Raw genomic sequence first — 20,556 nt, forward strand, 5'->3', positions numbered from 1 at the left:
GCCCGCATGGGTACAAGCAAGCCTAGCATTTTTCTCAAGCCACTGGATTCAGGACTTGAACTGTGCAGTTAGTTGGTCATATAGAAACTGGCTGCTTTAATCATGATTTCATGTAACTAGCACTATTCTTTTTTTTTTAAATTTTGTGTGACATTATGAGGAACAATTTATGACAAAATATAAATTTTACACTTTAAAATTCAAAGTGCTTTTTTTTTTTAGATGATAAACTCCTTAACACAGAAATTAACATTTCTTGCTTATATGACTTTTATTTAAGTGTTTAATTTTATTTTCTTTTTTGGAGAGGTTTTTGCTGTAGGGTGCATGTGCTCACAAGAAAGACAGAGAGAGAAAGAGAGACAGAAAGCAAGAAATCACCCTGGGTGGTGGCCACGCCGCAGTCCCTTCTCTTCCACGCACCCGTCAGGATCTTGGGCATGCAAGCACACGTGCACAGTGTGAGTTTAAGCCACCGGGTCTGGGACTTGAACCATTGTCGATTACATAGGAGTCCAGCGACATAGCCATTACACTAACTGCTGGTCCCTAAGTGTTTAATTTTTTGGAATGAAAATAATTTAAGTAATCTGTAATCACATCCGTGTTTCCATATTGACAGAAGTACATGCTTTACTCTTCTTCTTCTTCCTCTTCCTCTTCCTCTTTTTTCTTCGTCTTCTCAGGATCTCTTTTTGAAAATTTTCTATAGGATGCGTGCGCTTACCAGAGTGAGAAATCACCCTGAGGGGTTGACCATGTCATAATTCCTTCTCCATTGTCTTCTCAGGATTTGGGGCATGCACATACATATGTGGTGTGTATTCGAGCTATCAGGTCCAGGTCTGATACTGAAAGTGCAGTCAGCCATGTGAAATCCAGCCTCCTCAAATCCCATCCTTACCTGCTAGCCCAAAATTACATGCGCTTTTAAGAATAAACTTTACACTTGCTCAAAGTTTAAATAAAATGTTATTGATAGTACAGTTAGAAAATAGAGGAGGAATCACAGGTCCTTAGCTCCCTGGTTAAGGCAGTTGAATCTCATATGGCTGACTACATAGTTCAAGTCCTTGATCCTGTGGTTTGGAAAACACACCAGGTGCATGTGCATGTGTATCAAAAATCCTGAGAGTAGAATGGAAAAGAGGAGTGATTTTTCACTTTTTATCGCTTTGCTGCATCTCTCCAGGGAGCACACATGCAAACTAAAAAAAGGGAAAAGAAATTAGGTGGTGAACTAAACATAAGATGTTAATTTTACATGTATATATATTTCACTTACTTGTTCTACCTAACATATTTGACTAATGTGTTTGTTCTCTCTGCATAAAGATATTTTACACAAAATTTTTGGATTTGGATATGTTTAGTTTAAAATACAAACTTATCTGTAAACCAAGTAGGATACCCTGAGCTTATATGCTCATAAGTGTTTTCGTATTTTAAAAATCCAACCATGGTCTCCACACACATGTTTCTTGCACATAGGGTATGTATAGTGAAGTCTAAAATGAATTCTTTAAATGAGTCATTTTAGAATATTTTGAAAAACTGATTTCAGATCTCACCGTAAACAATACATGGAGGAATTGAGCCACAACATCTACGTCACTGAAGATGAAATAGCTAGAGGCAGATATGCTCATTATGTCAGTATTTACCAACATTGAATACATTCCTAGAAAATGCATAAAATTGACCAACATTTTTTTCTATTTTTTACCAAACCAATTTTTAATCTATGTTTTGTCATGGGCATTTTCTTGGACATTTTCCAGTAGTTCATTTTACATTAGGAAATATTTTTCCTGGTATGATAATTTTTAAACCTAAGTCCCCAGTGACAAAATTCTCTAAGTAGCTATAACAATTACCCATGTATTTAGACCTAATGTAAAATTATTTTTCATTTTGTCTAAGCCTGCTTATCTTTCTTTAAATATTTATTTATTTATTTCCATTTATTTTTATTATTTTGTAATTTGACCAGAGAGAGAGACAGAGAAAGAGAGAAGGAGAGAGAGTGAAAGGGAGAAAGCAAGCTGCCAGGTCCAGGACTCAAACCATAGTCAGCCATGTGGGAATCCAGCACCTTCAACCACCATGCCACCTGCTGGCCCTAAGCCTGTTTATCTTGAGAGTTGAAAGCATAGTCATGATACTGTATATATATATTTTTTTTGGAGAGGTTTTTTTTGCTATAGGATGCATGCGCTCGCCAGACAGAGAGAAAGAGAGACAGAAAGCGAGAAATCACTCCCCAGAGGGGATGGTCATGCCGCAATCCCTTCTCCTCCATTCTCCTTTTGGGATCTTGGGCATGCACGCACATGCACCCGGCGTGAGTTTTAAGCCACCGGGTCCAGGATGCGAACCACGGTCAACTACATGGGAGTCTAGCGACATAGCCATTACTCTAACTGCTGGTTCCCATGATACTGTATATTAATAAAATGTCTCCCAGTGTTATCAGATGCCTGATGTACGTGCTGGTTGTGGAGGATGTTTACCTGCCAGGGAAGAAACACAGGCTGGTCTGCATCTTCTGGAGGTCCCATTTCTATGATCTGAAAAAGCATCTCATGAAGGACTTGGGCCACCACATACACAGCATGATAGACAAAAAAGCTGGACTCAAACACAGTCATCATGTCTATAGCAGGTGGCATAAACTCCAGGGAAGAATTTGGTGGGCCTGCTTTAGTTCCTCTACACAATGATGTAGTAAATTTACAATTAGAAAAGTTCAACCAGAATTTCCTAAAGTAAACATCTTCTGGGTTGACTGTCTTGAGAAATTGTTCAGAGCCAGAGATTTTCCTTTTGTGGTGTGAAAATAAGAGGCTTCCATAGAGTAAGCATGGTGGAAAATGTATAAAAGAAAAGATATCATTCCACTCATGAGTGAAGATTTTTCATGATCCACACCTTTTCCAAAATTAAATAGCTATTTTTTATTATTATCAGTGTATAAACACTTGTGAAATCACCATATATAATATACGCATTTGCAAATGAAATCCTTATTTTATTCCGAGAATACAGACGATTCCCAAAAGCAACACCTGATGGGGTAAAGAGCCTTTCTACAAAATCCACACAGATATTCGTTTTCATTATCTCTTCCTTCAGATCCTGAAGGAACTCATCCCCTTGCATATCTTCAGATACAAAGAGACCCACCCATGTCCAGGCAAAACGCAGCAACAACCAGATAATTCCATGAGCCAGAGAGTTTTCCTTGGTAGCCTCCTGATTAACTGATGAAAATTTGTTTTTATCACTTAGTATGGGATCAAAAAGGCCATATGTGACCTGAATAGAAAAAAGAAGTAGCCTGATTGTGAACTTAGTGAAATTCGGGCTTGGAGTTGATCTCTTTATTTATTTTTTAGTTTCATTATTTTTAAAAATTATATTTATACATTTAATCACTGTACATAAAGATAGCTTGTAAAAAGAATTTTCCTTGCCTGAAGACACTACACACCAGTCCAGTTAAAGATGTCATACACTATATCATGAACAATTTTCCATTTTTTCATCCCCCAGATGTGTATCCCCTCTATTTTCCTCTGCTCTTCCTTCTATTAGTGTTGAATCTCCCATCCTCTTCCCCTCCAATTTATAACACAGGCCACATTCTGCAGTGGACTATTGTTATTAGTGAACATTTAGTCTCCTGTCAGAACTGCAAAGCCCTTGAATACAAATTCTGCCTAGTGCACCTGTGTATCATCCACCCCCAGCACAGCTGTTTTCTTTGTTCATCATAGATGGGTTAACAGTTCTGACTGAAATATAATATACATTTTAATCATTGAAAGTATGCTAAGAATTAAGTATAAGAATTCAACAGGGGAACTCCAAGATGAAATGATTAAAAGAAAAAGCAAACAGGTAAAAATTTTCTTGATCTTAAATAAAGAACAAATAGGCAAATAAACACAGCCCTGTCTTCCCCACTCACTCCTAGGGACTAAGTGTTAACTGTTCAAGGACGCGCCCTAATGACTCTAATGCAACCATTGTCCAAAGGATCGATGGGTGTGTAGAGACCAAAATGTGAGTGCTAGATAGACAAATTAATATTGGAGCAGGAAGGTATGAATACTTTTTAAAATCTCTAAATGCCTATGGAATTTTAATAAAAATGGCCTCCTCTCATTCACTCCATGTCCCCTCAGTGCCTCTGCCCTACATAAATGGCTGATTTACGAAGTCATCGCATATTACGCTTATTCCTTAATAATTAACACACCTCAGTTATTCCCTACAAGGTTTCCTGGGCTCATGCAGATTGAAATATTTTTCCATTGTCTTAAATTTCACCTTGGAGTACTCAGCCCTTCCGTTCTGGAAATAGGGGGCTCACTGTCACAGGACTGTGCCGGCATTCTCCTTCATTTTCTGTTTACGTTGTCCTCTACGTTTATTTTCCCCTCTATATTCTTTATTCACCCTTTTTTGTTTCGTTCCAATTACTATTTCCAATGGAACTTTGGAAGATCCCAGAACTTTCCATGTAGCCAGACTGCCTAGCCTTCTGGGTATATTTTGGTGGTCTTTGCTATAATTCACTTATAATTCGTTTTGAATCTATCTATAGCCTTGTTTTCTGCCCAGGGTTTTGTTCAGTCAGCTCACGTTACCTGAGAATGTATTCCACATACTCCCTGGGTGGTGAGACGGCTTTCAACTTCTATGTTTTCTTGGGTTTAACTTCTTTATACGTGGAAATCCCAAATCCAGACACTTTCATATTATCCAGAAGGATTCTGATATACTTTGCATTTATATTTTACATGTGTCTTGTACACACATGACTATCGTAAGACTTGGAGGAGTGCTATCCAATTTGTGAAACTGGTTTTTAGTCCTATAGACATAGTAGAAAGATTAGCTTCAATTTTAAATAAACATACATTTTCCCAAGTAGAAAACAATTCAGTGGTCTCTCTGTTTTGTTGTTCAGCATCTTTTTTAAAAAAGAATTAATTAATTTTATTACTATAGTTTTTTACATGTGCTCACCAGAGAGAGATAGAGACAAAAAAGGAGAGGGGAAGTGAGAAAGTAAGCTGCCAACTCCAGGACTTGAACTACAGACAGCCATGTGGTGAGTCCAACACCTCAACAACTATGCCATCTGCTGGCCCCAATTGTTCAGCATCTTAATACATAAATTTCTCCTTTTTTTCTTTTTGTTTGATTGTTTGTTTTGTTTGTCAGATTTTTGCTTTAGGGCACTTGCACTTACCAGAAAGACAGAGACAGAGAGACAGAAAGCAAGAAATCACCCTCCCAGAGGGGATGACAATGCCACAATCCCTTCTCGTCCATTCTCCTCTCGGGATCTTAGGCGCGCCATATTGACAGAAGTACATGCTTTACTCTTCTTCTTCTTCCTCTTCCTCTTCCTCTTTTTTCTTCTTCCTCTTCTTCTCTCTTTTTGAAAATTTTCTATAGGATGCGTGCGCTTACCAGAGTGAGAAATCACCCTGAGGGGTTGACCATGTCATAATTCCTTCTCCATTGTCTTCTCAGGATTTGGGGCATGCACATACATATGTGGTGTGTATTCGAGCTATCAGGTCCAGGTCTGATACTGAAAGTGCAGTCAGCCATGTGAAATCCAGCCTCCTCAAATCCCATCCTTACCTGCTAGCCCAAAATTACATGCGCTTTTAAGAATAAACTTTACACTTGCTCAAAGTTTAAATAAAATGTTATTGATAGTACAGTTAGAAAATAGAGGAGGAATCACAGGTCCTTAGCTCCCTGGTTAAGGCAGTTGAATCTCATATGGCTGACTACATAGTTCAAGTCCTTGATCCTGTGGTTTGGAAAACACACCAGGTGCATGTGCATGTGTATCAAAAATCCTGAGAGTAGAATGGAAAAGAGGAGTGATTTTTCACTTTTTATCGCTTTGCTGCATCTCTCCAGGGAGCACACATGCAAACTAAAAAAAGGGAAAAGAAATTAGGTGGTGAACTAAACATAAGATGTTAATTTTACATGTATATATATTTCACTTACTTGTTCTACCTAACATATTTGACTAATGTGTTTGTTCTCTCTGCATAAAGATATTTTACACAAAATTTTTGGATTTGGATATGTTTAGTTTAAAATACAAACTTAACTGTAAACCAAGGAGGATACCCTGAGCTTATATGCTCATAAGTGTTCTGTAAACCAAGTAGGATACCCTGAGCTTATATGCTCATAAGTGTTTTCGTATTTTAAAAATCCAACCATGGTCTCCACACACATGTTTCTTGCACATAGGGTATGTATAGTGAAGTCTAAAATGAATTCTTTAAATGAGTCATTTTAGAATATTTTGAAAAACTGATTTCAGATCTCACCGTAAACAATACATGGAGGAATTGAGCCACAACATCTACGTCACTGAAGATGAAATAGCTAGAGGCAGATATGCTCATTATGTCAGTATTTACCAACATTGAATACATTCCTAGAAAATGCATAAAATTGACCAACATTTTTTTCTATTTTTTACCAAACCAATTTTTAATCTATGTTTTGTCATGGGCATTTTCTTGGACATTTTCCAGTAGTTCATTTTACATTAGGAAATATTTTTCCTGGTATGATAATTGTTAAACCTAAGTCCCCAGTGACAAAATTCTCTAAGTAGCTATAACAATTACCCATGTATTTAGACCTAATGTAAAATTATTTTTCATTTTGTCTAAGCCTGCTTATCTTTCTTTAAATATTTATTTATTTATTTCCATTTATTTTTATTATTTTGTAATTTGACCAGAGAGAGAGACAGAGAAAGAGAGAAGGAGAGAGAGTGAAAGGGAGAAAGCAAGCTGCCAGGTCCAGGACTCAAACCATAGTCAGCCATGTGGGAATCCAGCACCTTCAACCACCATGCCACCTGCTGGCCCTAAGCCTGTTTATCTTGAGAGTTGAAAGCATAGTCATGATACTGTATATATATATTTTTTTTGGAGAGGTTTTTTTTGCTATAGGATGCATGCGCTCGCCAGACAGAGAGAAAGAGAGACAGAAAGCGAGAAATCACTCCCCAGAGGGGATGGTCATGCCGCAATCCCTTCTCCTCCATTCTCCTTTTGGGATCTTGGGCATGCACGCACATGCACCCGGCGTGAGTTTTAAGCCACCGGGTCCAGGATGCGAACCACGGTCAACTACATGGGAGTCTAGCGACATAGCCATTACTCTAACTGCTGGTTCCCATGATACTGTATATTAATAAAATGTCTCCCAGTGTTATCAGATGCCTGATGTACGTGCTGGTTGTGGAGGATGTTTACCTGCCAGGGAAGAAACACAGGCTGGTCTGCATCTTCTGGAGGTCCCATTTCTATGATCTGAAAAAGCATCTCATGAAGGACTTGGGCCACCACATACACAGCATGATAGACAAAAAAGCTGGACTCAAACACAGTCATCATGTCTATAGCAGGTGGCATAAACTCCAGGGAAGAATTTGGTGGGCCTGCTTTAGTTCCTCTACACAATGATGTAGTAAATTTACAATTAGAAAAGTTCAACCAGAATTTCCTAAAGTAAACATCTTCTGGGTTGACTGTCTTGAGAAATTGTTCAGAGCCAGAGATTTTCCTTTTGTGGTGTGAAAATAAGACTTCCATGGAATAAGTATGGATTGAAACGTTTCATAGAAAAAATACCTTTCCACTCTGATGAATGGAGATTTTTCATGATCCAAACCTTTTCCATAATTAAATAGGTATCTTTTTCTCTTATCAGTGTGAAGACACTTTCAATATCACCATATATTATATACACATTTGCAGATGAAACCCTGATCTTAGGTGGAGAAGACAGACTATTCCGGATAGCAGTACGTGACGGAGCAAAGAGCCTTTCTACAAAAGCCACACAGATACTCTTTTTCATTACCTCTGCCTTCACATCCTGAAGGAACTGCTCCCCTTGCATATCATCAGACACAAAGAGACCCACCCATGTCCAAGCAAAATGCAGCAGCAACCAGGTAATTCCATGAGCCAGAGAGTTTTCCTTGGTAGCCACCTGATAAACTGATGGAAACTTGTTTCTATCACTTAGGATGGGATCAAAAGGACCATATGTGACCTAAATAAAAAAAAAGAAGTAGCCTGAGTGTGAACTTAAAGGAATTTGGGGTTGGAGTTATTTCCTTTATTTAGTTTTTAATTTAATTATTTTTAAAAAGTAATTTTATACATTTAATCACTGTACATCAACATAGCTTGTCAGAATTTTCCTAGCATGAAGATACTACACACCGGTACAGTTAAAGATGTCATACAGAATATTATATCCCAGAATTCAACCAGGAAGATTGAACCACAACAGAAGATAAAGTACATGAGACTGAACTGGTGAAATAGTATTTTATGACTTTTGGCTAAAATATTGTTGATTTTCTTCTAGGCTTCATTGTCTGGTTTTAAAGATTTTTGTCTTGTCTTGAACTGTCAATAGGTTCATGTACCTACTAAAGAGAATCCTAACCTGTTTCCTGGCTTTAAGTTTTAAGCAAGTTCATTAGCATTTCTTTGACTTATTAAAGTTAAAACAGCTTTTCTTGAAATTACCAAATGAACTTGCTATTGAAAGTAGTTAGATTATTTAAGAAATTGTGTAATCAAAAGAAGAATGAGGGGGGTAAAAGGAAGGCACATAACTGTAGACACCAGAGATAGTGTGAGAAGAGGGTGTTAAAGGGCAGAGGATCAAAAATAGGTATATATATATATATATGTATATATATAATATCCACTATGCGGTATATTCTGGATAGAAAGTCACATTTTGTATGCTGTGATAATGCTTAGAGTATGAATATAAATTAATTAACTTAAAAAATGTTTCAGAAAAAAAATCACAAATTTTTTTCTTGAAATTAAAAAAACTGCATTAAAAATACCTGTTTAATGACTGCAGTAAGCTATATAGCCCTAGCTAGGCGCTACTTTATAGTATGTTCATTCTACTCACTGAGGTTTATGCCTAAAGTCAGACTTGTATTCATGGATATGTATATATCAGCTGTGCTTGTTATTGAAAATATTTAGATTAATAATATCTTCAGTGGATCAATTAAATGCGTGTGGAGGGGAAGGCATAGATAGAAACCATGGATTCCAGAGACAGTGTGGGAGGAGTGTGGAAAATGGCAGAGGGTGAGAGGGAATCAAGGATGGGAAAAAAGCAAAATATACAGGAAGCAAGAAATGGAAAATTATTTATTGACAATAACAAGTATGTTGATGTGCTTGATTGAGCCAATATACAGTGTATTCTGGATGGAAAATCTCATTTTGTATGCTATAATAATGTATAGTAAATGAATGTAAATGAATACATTTAAATAATAAGAAAAAAAATGCCATACACTATACCATCAGCAGTTTTCCACTTCTGCATCCCCCAGATGTGTATCCCTTGATTGTCTTCCTTTTGCCCTCCCCTAGCTTCGATCTTCTTCCCACATTGTATCCAGTAACTGTAACTATTTTCTATGCTTCTACATCCCCCAATATTTCAGTTTCTGCCATTGCGTGGAATTTGGTGTAAGTGGAGACATACAATGTCTCTCTTTCATAGACTGACTTGCTTCGCTAAGAAGTAAGTCTTTGTATTAATAAACTTACTAACAAACGTCAGGGTATTTCTTTATGACTGAGTGGTATTCCATAGTGTATTCCATGTGCCACACTTTTCCAAGCCTTTTGTCCATTCATAGACATCTGCTTTGGTTTCATGTCTTAGCAATGGGAATAATGATGCAATAACCATGGATGTTCAAGTACATTTTTGACTGAATACATTGCTGTCCTTTGGGTAAATACCCAGAAATGAAATTGCTGGATCAAATCTTGTATTTGTTGGTCTTTGAGGAACCTCTATATTGGATCAAATCTTCTATTTGTTGGTCTTTGAGGAACCTCTATATTGTTTTCCACAGCAGCTGTACTAATTTACATTCCCATGAACAGTGTAAAAGTGCTCTTTTTTATCCCCACTTTGCCAGCACTTATTGTTGTTTATGTTATTACTTAACCATTCTGACTAGTTAGGTGCTATCTATTGTGACTTTGATTTTCATCTCCCTTATCATAAGGAATGTTGATCATTTTTTCATCTGCTTTTGGCTGTTTGTATATCTTCCTTAGAGAACTGTCTGGTCAGCTCATTTTCCCATTTTTTAATTGGGTTGATGATTTTTTTTTTTTATTTCTGAGTAAGTTGTTTGACTTCTCTGTATATTCTGTCCTCAGTCCCTTGTCTGAGGCATAGTTTGCAATTAAATTGTCCCATTTTGAAGGTTGTTGAGTCAGTCTAAATTTTTTTTTTTTTTTTTCTGTGCAGAAGTTTCTTAACTTGATGTAATCCCACTTGTCTAATTTGGGGATTATCGTATGAGCTTTGGGGGTGTTATTTAAGAAGTCTTTGCCTACCTTGATGTCCCCAAGTGTTTCTCTTGTGTATTCCACCAGTAGTTTTATAGTTTGAGGTGTTAGATTTAGATCTTTGATACATTTTGAGTTTATTTTCATTAATGGTGAGAGAGAGGGGTCCAGTTTCATCTTTCTGCAGGTGAATACCCAGTTTTTCAGCACAATTTACTAAAGATGTTTTCTTTTGCCCACTGGATTGACTGGTGTCCTTTTTCAAAAATAAGTTGCCTGTATTTTTTTAGGGTTATTTCTGAGGTCACAATTTTGTTCCATTGGTCCACATGCCTGTTTTTGTGCTAGTCCCATGGTATTTTAATTATTATAGCTTTGTGATATGCTTTGGAGTCAGACAAAATATTTTGGGGTCCGACTTCATTTCTTTTGTGCAATTATTTCCTTGACAATATGAGGTCTTTAATAATTCCAGAAAAATTCTATGCTTGTTTTTTCTCAATCTGTGACAAATGTCTGTGATATTTTGATTGGGATTGCATTAAATTAGTAGATTAGTTTGTGTAGAATTGCAAATTTTGTTATATTAATGCTTCTGATCTAGAACAAGGGATGTCCTTCTACTTTTTTGTGTCACTTTCTATTTCTTTTTTCAAGTTTCTGTATTTTTGTTGTAGAGGTTTTTGGCTTCTTTGGTTAGGTTTATTAATAGGTATCTTATAGTTTTTCTAGTTATTGTAAATGGGATTGCATTCTTCATTTCTACCTCAGTCCGCTCATTGTTGGTGTATAGACATAGTATACATTTTTTGTATGTTGATTTTATATCCTGACATACTACTTTATTCATTTATTACTTCCAGGAGTTTTTTTCATGAACACCTTTGGGCCTTACATGTATATAATCATTTCTGCAAACAGAGAGAATTTTATCCCTTCTTTCCCTGGAATGCTTTTTATTTTATTCTCTTTTCTGATTGTGTTGGCTAGCGCTCCCAGAACTATTTTGAAAAGGAGTGGAGAAAGTGGGAAGCCTTGTCTTTTATTAGTTTTTAATAGAAAAACTTTTAGCTTTTCCTCCATTTGGTGTGATGATACCTATGGGTATTCCATAGATTTCTTTTTTTGTGTTCAGAAATGTTCCATCTGTTCTGATTTTACTGAGTCTTAAATATGAAGGGAGGTTGTATTTTATCAAATGATTTATCTGTATCGATTGATGTGATAATATGGTTTTTATCTTTATTTCTGTTAACTTGTGTATTACACTCATTGTCTTGTGTATGATGAACCTCCCTTGAATCCCTGGAATAAAACCTACCTGGTCACGATCTACAATATTTGTTTATGTGTCATTAGGTACAATTTGCTAGTGTTTTATTGAGAATTTTTGCATCTATATTTATCAGAGATATTGGCTTGTAGTATTCCTTTTTTGTCCTGTCCTTATCTGTTTTGGAGATAAGGTTAATGGAGGCTTCATAGAATGGATTTGAGAGGATTTCTTCCTTTTTGATCTTTGGAAATAGTTTGAGTAGGATGAGATTTAGTTCTTTAAAAGTTTTGTAGAATTCAGAACTAAATCCATCAGGACCTTGGTTTTTCTTTGTTGGGTGGTTATTTTATTTATTTATTATTTTGGAGAGGTTTTTGCTATAGGATGTGTGCACTCGCCAGAAAGATAGAGAGAGATAGAGAGATAGAAAGTGAGAAATCACCCCCGCCAGGGGAATGGCAACGCTGCAATCCCTTCTCCTCTGTTCTCCTCTCGGGATCTTGGGCATGCACTTACACGCACCCACCGTGAGTTTAAGCCACCAGGTCTGGGACTTGAAGCACGATAGACTACATGGGAATCCAGCGACATAGCCATATGCTAACTGCTGGTCCCTTTGTTGAGTGGTTGTTTATCACTGATTCATTCTCATTTTTTTTTAATGGGTTTATTCAGGTTTTCTATGTCTTCCTGTTTCAACCTTGATAGATTATATGTGTCCAGGAATTTGTCCATCTCAACCAGATTTTCTTGTTTTTTGGCATATGGTCGCTCATAGTATTTGCTATGATGTTTTGTATTCCTGTTCTGTATATTGTACAATTTCCTATTTCACTGTGAATTTGATTTATCTGGTTCATTTCTTTCTTCTTCATAATTAGTTTAGCTAATGGTGTTTCAATTTTGTTTATCTTTTCAAATAACCAGTTTTTGGTTTAATTTACTTTCTGTAGTGTTCACTTATTCTCTATTTCATTTATTTCTGCTCAAATCTATATTATTTCTTTTCTGCTGGCCTTTTTACTAGTTATTTTTTTGTCATTGCTGTTTTTCCAATTCCCTGAGGCATTTTATCAGGTTGTCTGTTTCCCACCATTCCATCTTTTTCTTGTATGGACTAATGCTATAAACTTTCCTCTTATGGTGGCCTTTGCTGTGTCCCACAGGTATGGAAAGTCATGTACTCATTAATATTAGCTTCAATGAATATTTTTATTTTAGTCATAGTTTCTTCAGTACTTGTAAAGTCATTCAGGAATAGGTTGTTTAGTTTCTGTATACTCAGGTATATTGGATGATTTTTTTCTTAAGTAAATTTCAAATTTAATTCAATCATGGTTCATGGAGATGCTGGGTAAAGTTCTATGCCTTTGAATTTATAAAGGCTTGTTTTGTGCCCTATCACATGTTCTCTTTTTGAAAGTTCCATGCAGACCTGAGAAAAATGTACATATTTTGGGTTTTGGTTGGAAGTTTCTATAGATGTCTGTCAAGTCCATTTGAATTCTGGTATCATTTTGATCCTGTATCTCTTTATTTTTGGTCTAGATGATCTGTTCAAAGTTGATAATGGGGTGTTACGATCCCACAGTTGGTGTGTTTCAGTCTATAGCCCCTTTAGAAGTCCTTTCTTCTCATACTTCAGCTTTCCTGATTTGGGTGCATAGATATTTATAAGCATTATATGTTTTTGATGTATTAGCCCTTTTAGAACTATACACTGTCCTTCTTTGTCTCTTCTTACACTTTGGTCTTAAAGTCTATTTTGTATGAAATCAGTTTCATGACTCCAGCCTCTTTTTGGTATCTGTTTGCACGAGATATCTTTTTACAGTCCTTCACTTTTAGTCTATGCATGTCTTTATCCCTGATGTATGCTCCTTGTACATAGCAGATACAGGGTACAGTTTTTTTGTTTTTGTTTTTGTTCTTCCATTTATTCAGTCTGTGTCTTTTGAAATGGGAGAGAATTTTCGTTATCTGTGCCTCAGATAAGGGACTGATAACCAGAATACATAGGGAACTCAAGCAGCTTACCCAGAAGAAAATGATTAACCCAAATAAAAGATGGGAAAATGAACTGAATAATGAACAACCAAAAGGCATATGAAAAAAATGCTCAACATTTCTCATTGTAAGGGAGATGCAAATCGAAATCACAATGAGATACCTCCTAACTCCAGTAAGAATGGCAAAAATTAATAAAAACAAATAATGGTAAATGTTGGAGGGGATGTGGTGAAAGGGGAATACTCCTAAATGGTTGGTGAAAAGGTAAATCGGTCTGGCCACTGTGGAGAACAATATGGAGGTTCCTCAAAGACCTTTAAATAGAACTACCATATGATCCAGCAATTCCACTCCTGGGTATCTACCCAAAGGACAGGAGAGCACTCAGTTGGAAAAACACTGGTACATGTTTATTACCATTATTTACAATTATTAGGACATGGAATCAACCCAAGTGTCCAAAAAATAGACCAGTGGATTGAAAAAAAAAAAAAACTTATATACTCTATGGAATACTACTCAGTCATAAAAAACAATAACACTGTGACATTTGATACAAAGTGGGTGAATATGGATGACTTAATGCTAAGTGAAGTAAGTCAGGCTATGAAAGACAGACTTTGTATGTCCCCACTCAATAGTAGAAACTGAAAGAATTTAAGGAATAATAGAAGTGAGAACAACTGTAGATACTAGAGATAGTAAGGATACAGGTATTCAGAGTGAGTATGGGGGAGGGAGGGAGGAGAGTAGAGAAAAAACAATATATTTGACACAAAAATGAAAATGTATTGCTGATGATAATGTATATTATCATGTCTTTGTTTTGCCCATTTTGCTGGCAAAAACCATGTTGTGTACTGAAAAGATGTTTAGTGATAAATGTAAATAATAAATACAAATATACATACAAATTTTTTGACCAGAGGATCTGTGCAAAATCAGGTTCTAATCGGCAAACCTTCCCTTGTGATAAGTTTTCAGAATTGCTAACACTTATAGAGTATTAATGAAAACAAACTATGAGCTAGTTTTGACTGAACTAAAATAAATCACATATGTTAAAAAAAATATATATATATATAATTTTCCAGAACATAATTTTTACAATCTAATGCCACCTATAGTTCCCAATAATGTCTTTTGAATGCTGCTTATTTTAATTTCCGTGGAAAGAATCTTTGAGGTGCAGAGTTTTTGTGACAGTAACTGAATGTGCTTTTGAGAAATCTACCTGCATGCATGTGAGGAAGGGCCAAGAAGCATACAAAGTGCAGCTGATAGGACTTAGACATAGCCAACTTGGAGGTTCTCCAGAGCTGGAATTTTCCTTTATGTTTGTTCCCAATTAATATCAAATTCCAAGGTCTTTATATCTAATTGTTGTCCTCTGACTGCCTCCGATAATGTCCTCTTCTTAGTGGCATAGATTTTTATGCTGTGTACATTTACTAGGAGGAAGAAATCACTAAATTTTCAGTAATGTTCCTAGCAGCAGGTGTTGGCCATGGACAAGAATCTGGGCAGAGCCTCAAGATTCCACTACTCATTTTCTTCCTATACTATGCAGCATGAATAATCTAATGACCCACAGAATTCCTTATGATCTGTTTATAATTCTCAAAATAAACCCAGCTTCTATAGTTTTTTCTTTTGATGTGAGAATTGCATTAGGAGAGACCCAAACATCATTCTGCAAAACTTACAACCCCATTCATTACCTGTGGTATTTTGTAGAGCTCCAAAAGGGTCCCAGTTTGGGCTGAAAATGTTGGAATATTTCCTGCAATGATAGCTACAGATCGTTTCTGTATCTGGCAGTTGTAGTTAGGCAGAGATTGATTACCTCCAGAGAGCAAAAACAGGGCACTCTCTAAGGTCCTCAGGTGACCCGGAAGTGCATTGTAGAGATTATAACCCAAGGAAAGGTTGGGAAGCAAATGGAGATTCTTATTAATTTCCTCAATGGCAAAGAGAAATGCCAATACATGTTGGTAGTTCCTCCAGAGCAACCTAAACAAAGGGAACAATATTATTAAAGGTGGTCCAGTCATGAGATTCACAGTAAACACTCATCCAAGTCGAAGTGCACAAAAAGCTACACTTTGTCTGCCATTCAGATACTTTCCAGTGTTGTTATATGTAACTGGTGTAAATGAGGGTCCTGAAATTCTGGAAAACTTTAAGGGGCTTTTCTCCTCCATTTAAAGAAATTGTGTCCAAACAACAAGAGAGATTTAAAGGACATTGTGAGTGGGATGAGGTCTCATTTAGCTGGATGATGATGCTGCCACCTGAATAGAGTATATTTTAAGAGAGATTTCTTAATGTATAGAGAATACAAAATTATTTTTTCTAGGGACATTAATAATATGTATGCACATTTACCACTTTCTATGCATTTTTAAAATTTTATGTAGGTAAATTATAGCTATACATATTTTTAAAGTACAAAGCAGTTTAAGGATTTATAAATATAATGCAGAGAAAGTTAACATATGCATCATCTCAAGTATTTAACATTTTCTGTGACAAGATTATTAGAAATAGTATCCCTTGAAAATATTTAAATGTGCAGTACTCAGGTCACTAGGTGGCATGGTAGTTAAGGCATTGAATCCCACCAGACTGACTCTGTGACTTGAGTTCCAAATCCAGAGGCCTGAAAAACACACCAAGCATTTGGACATGTGTTTTCAACAACATCACAAGAAGATGGGACCAGCAGTTAGCGTAATGGCTATGTTGCTGGACTCCCACGTAGTCGACCATGGTTTGCGTCCCGGACCCGGTGGCTTAAACTCACGCTGGGCGCGTGTGCGTGCGTGCCCAAGATCCCGAGAGGAGAATGGAGGAGAAGGGATTGCGGCGTGACCATCCCCCCTGGGGGGTGATTTCTCGCTTTCTATCTCTCTGTCTCTCTCTGTCTGTCTGGCGAGCGCACGTGCCCTATAGCAAAAAAAAAACCTCTCCAAAAACCAAACAACCAACCAAACAAACAAAACATCACAAGAAGAGAATGGAGAAGAAGAGATTTTAAATTGGCCATCCCCCTTGGGACATGATTTTTCCCTTTTCTTCTCTTTCTGGCCATGTTCCTCTCTGCAGATGCTCTATTGAAAAAAAAAAAAAAAAGACAAACAAATCACAGTACTCAAATATTAGCTCTATTCACCATGTTTACATTTACTTCCATAAACCCCTTTACAATGAGGTGTATTTCAAATGTCATTTTGTTTCTAAGTCCAGAAATCATGATGGAAGCATTCCTTATTTTCTTTATGCTCTAGAATATTTAATAACACTGGACTAAGCAGTTTTTCAACCATTTGGCAGAATTAACCTCTAACATACATTCATTTCGTGCATTTTCAGGGTTTTTTTTTTTTTTTTTAGAGATTTTTTTGCTATAGTGTGTGTGGCACAAAAGGGTCATTTCTAAACACAATAAAAGCCAGATATGGAAAACCTATATCTAACAGTATACTAAATGAAGAAAAATTGACAGCTTTTTCACTAAAACCTGGTACAAGAAAAGACTGCCCACTTTCTCCATTCCTTTCTAGGTTTGGAATGTTTCCTTCCAGTGTTTGATGGAATAGATTGGTCTTTGCCCTCTGAGATACCAATTATCCAGATATTTGGGCATTTAATGGTATCCAGTATTTCTCATATATTGTACTAGTTTTCCTTGGTTATTTTGTCAGAGGTTTTTTTTTTTTCATTTTTTAGTTCCTTTACTTTTATACATTCAATCGCATTATTTAGCTTTCAAAGTGGATATTTCAACATGTGAATATTTCTCCCTAGTCCAGTTGATAAAAATTTTAAAAATCTTCAGCAGATAATACCACTTTTCTTTGTCACATTAATGGTTTGCCTCCCTATTTTTCTTTTACATGTCCTTCCTCAGACCCTACTCTTTCACACACACTATATCTGGCATTTAAATTAATTTACTGTGTTTCTATATCCTTTACTCAATCAGTTTCAGTCATAGAGTGTAGACACTCAGTTTATATTAGTGGGGACATGCAATGTCTCTCCTTCATAGCCTGGTTTGCTTCACTCAGCAGTAAATGTTCCATATTCTTCCACTTTCTGTCAAAAGCCAGGGTTTTTTTGTCAGGTTTTTTTTTATGATTTATTTTAGATCAGAGGTTTTACTTCTACATTTGAGATTCAATCTCTTGTATGATCTAATTTTTTTTTATAGACCACATATTAGTTTATTTTTAACACCCATCATGCCATGAATTCATAGGGAATAGGTTCCAGTAGCTCGGGCTCCTTTCCATTGGTTCTCACAAAGTGTGCTTCTCTGGGTGGAACAGGCTGGTGCTTTAGTTGAACCCAGGTACCTTTCTCTTTGGCTTCTTTCTTTTTCTGGTCATTTTCCTTCACACATTTTAGGAAGCTATCTCTGCTCTTAGAATGTTTAATATGCTCAATATGCACATTGATTCTCTTGGCAAGAACCTTGCCCTTAACTTGTTTGTTCACAACAATGCCAACAGCATGCTGGGTAACATTGTAGACTCTTCCAGTTTTGCCATGGTAACATGTGTGGGGCATTCCTTTTTGAACAGTCCCCATTCCCTTAATGTCTACAATATCACCTTTCTTGTAGATTCGTATATATGTCACCAAAGGAACCACTCCATGTTTTCTAAATGTCCTAGAGAACATATATCGGGTTCCTCTCATCTTTCTCCCTTTGTGTTTGTCATTTTGGTTAATTACTGGAAGATGGCGGTTCCGGCCAAAAAGCCTAATCCTTTTTAATACTATTAAGGGAGCTTTTAATTTCCCATGTTAGTCTTCTCTAATAATTTCATTCGATTCTGTTTTATTGTGTCTATTTCTTCTTTCAAATTGTTAATGAACTTCCTCATCTCCTGTAGCTAATTGTCTTTTCTCTTGCATTTCTTTTGTTTTGTCACTATAAATATTATGAATTGCTTATCTGACATTTTTATGAGTTCTATTGTGTTGTCTCTAGATAAGGGATTGTTTTCCACTGGAGGGGAGCTAGTTCCTTCATTGCTCATATTTCTTGTCTACTTGAAGGTTTCTAGTCTTCTGTTGCTTTGTAAGTTTTTCGTAAGTTCTTCCAGTTAATTCTGTGCCTTTGAAGGTTTTCAGGAGTAAGAAACTGGCAATCTCTCTGCTGCTCTACCTCCCTGATGCTCACCAGCAACCTACACTGTTATCACCGAACTTGGGTAATTCAATGTCCTTTCAGTCTTTAGCAAACAGTTATGTCTGGGACTGAGCTGCTGAAATTCAACTGAGGAATAGAGAAGGGATTGTAGGGGTGTGCATTGCATGTGTTGTGCACCGCCTGCTTTAGGAAACACTGTAGTTTCAGAACTCAGAAGCTTTTGGCAGACAATATGCCACATACTCTCTGCATCTCAGTTTCCCCAGAACTCTTGAGGGTTCAAAGGAGAGTGGATAGGGATGAGCTATGGGACTATGTAGTACAAAATCTCAGCAAAGACCATTGATGGAATGAATGTTGTGAAGGACCAGAGAGGGCAATGTTTTCTCATGTCCTAAATAATGCACCTGAAAGTTCAAGGTGAGTGGACGAGGGAGTGATGATGGGGCTCTGCAGTACAGGCTTTCAGCCCCACAGGGCCACACAGTAGGACAAGGACCATCTTTGGAATGGGTGTCATGAAGGAGCAGAGAAGTCAAAGTCTTGTCAAGTCCCAAATAATGCACCTGAGAGCTCAAATGCAAGTGGGGGAAAGGATGAGCTACAGGGCTCTGCAGTACAAACTTTCAGTGGTGGAAGCTTGCAGTACAGCAAAGTCTGTCATTGACACATAGCAAATTTTTAAAAACCATGTAGGTCAGGGCTTATTTACTCCCTGACTCCACCTCCCTTTTCTATAGCCCTGTGAAAGAAGGAGCAGAGAGAAATCAGGCAGCTCTATCCCCTAGCCCACTGCACAGTTAATATGTGGGTCTGACCATGTTCATCCTCTGAGACCAACTCCCCATTCTTCAGTCCCAGAGTAAGAAAGTGAGTCGAGCTTTCGTTTGTGTGCTAATTCCCAACTAGGGGCAGACAGAAATCATGCATATCTTCCCTACAACCCCTCATCTTCTGCCAAGCTAGTGTGTGGGTTAGGGCCTGTTTTATTTCATGGACCACACATTATCTCCTCTTAGGTCAATCTCTTGTCTCATAGCAACACCCTAGGTCTAGGTATTTAGGAATGTAACATCTGAGAACTGTGGATCTGTGGAAGAGTTCTCTTCCACACTCACATCAGTGAAAGGAGAGAGAAAATCTTTTCTGTAAATTGTAAACAAAAACTTCCTATGTGGTTACAATCCTGCCACTGTATTTGATAGAAACTAGCACATAGCTAAGTCAGATCAAAATGACTACAGAAATTTACTCCAAAACAGAAGTGAGTATATCACTAGATGACTAAAAGTCACATCAGAGCCTCAAGAAATATAAATAATCCAGGAAATATTGCCCAACCCTAAAGAAAGACAAGAATTCCTCTCCAAAAACTGGATAAAGCAGAGGAAGACACTGAGATGACATAAAAGAATTTAGAGCATTTATTGTAACTGAACTCAATGACGTGTAAGAGAAAATAGTCAATCAACTCAGATGAGAAAATCACTCTACAATCTGAAGTAGGAACTACATAAACAATTACATTCCAAATATAGAATCACACAGAGTTTCCAAAGATGAAGACAGACTGTATTATAAGAGATCTCATTACGCTAACTGCTGGTTCCCCATACTCTGTAGTTCTTTTTTTTTTTTTTTTTTTTTTTTTTTTTTGGGGGGTTTTTTTTTAGGGCACA

At 36.8% G+C, this 20,556-nt stretch overlaps 1 protein-coding gene across 1 annotated transcript in view; it reads right to left on the reverse strand.

Annotated features, from left to right (window-relative positions):
• Window positions 1-20,556, reverse strand: part of LOC102480450 (vomeronasal type-2 receptor 26) — a 56,627-nt gene that overhangs the window by 11,276 nt on the left and 24,795 nt on the right. Inside the window, exons 4-8 of the mRNA XM_014585113.1 lie at window positions 15,435-15,726; window positions 7,698-8,124; window positions 7,320-7,516; window positions 3,047-3,318; window positions 2,514-2,712 (exon numbers count right to left, since the gene is read on the reverse strand). Of these exons, the coding sequence (XP_014440599.1) occupies window positions 2,514-2,712; window positions 3,047-3,318; window positions 7,320-7,516; window positions 7,698-8,124; window positions 15,435-15,726 (1,387 nt within the window). The remainder of the gene's footprint in view (window positions 1-2,513; window positions 2,713-3,046; window positions 3,319-7,319; window positions 7,517-7,697; window positions 8,125-15,434; window positions 15,727-20,556) is intronic.

Source organism: Tupaia chinensis, unplaced genomic scaffold, assembly GCF_000334495.1.
Source record: "Tupaia chinensis unplaced genomic scaffold, TupChi_1.0 Scaffold148884_1, whole genome shotgun sequence".
Classification (NCBI taxonomy): Eukaryota; Metazoa; Chordata; class Mammalia; order Scandentia; family Tupaiidae; genus Tupaia; species Tupaia belangeri.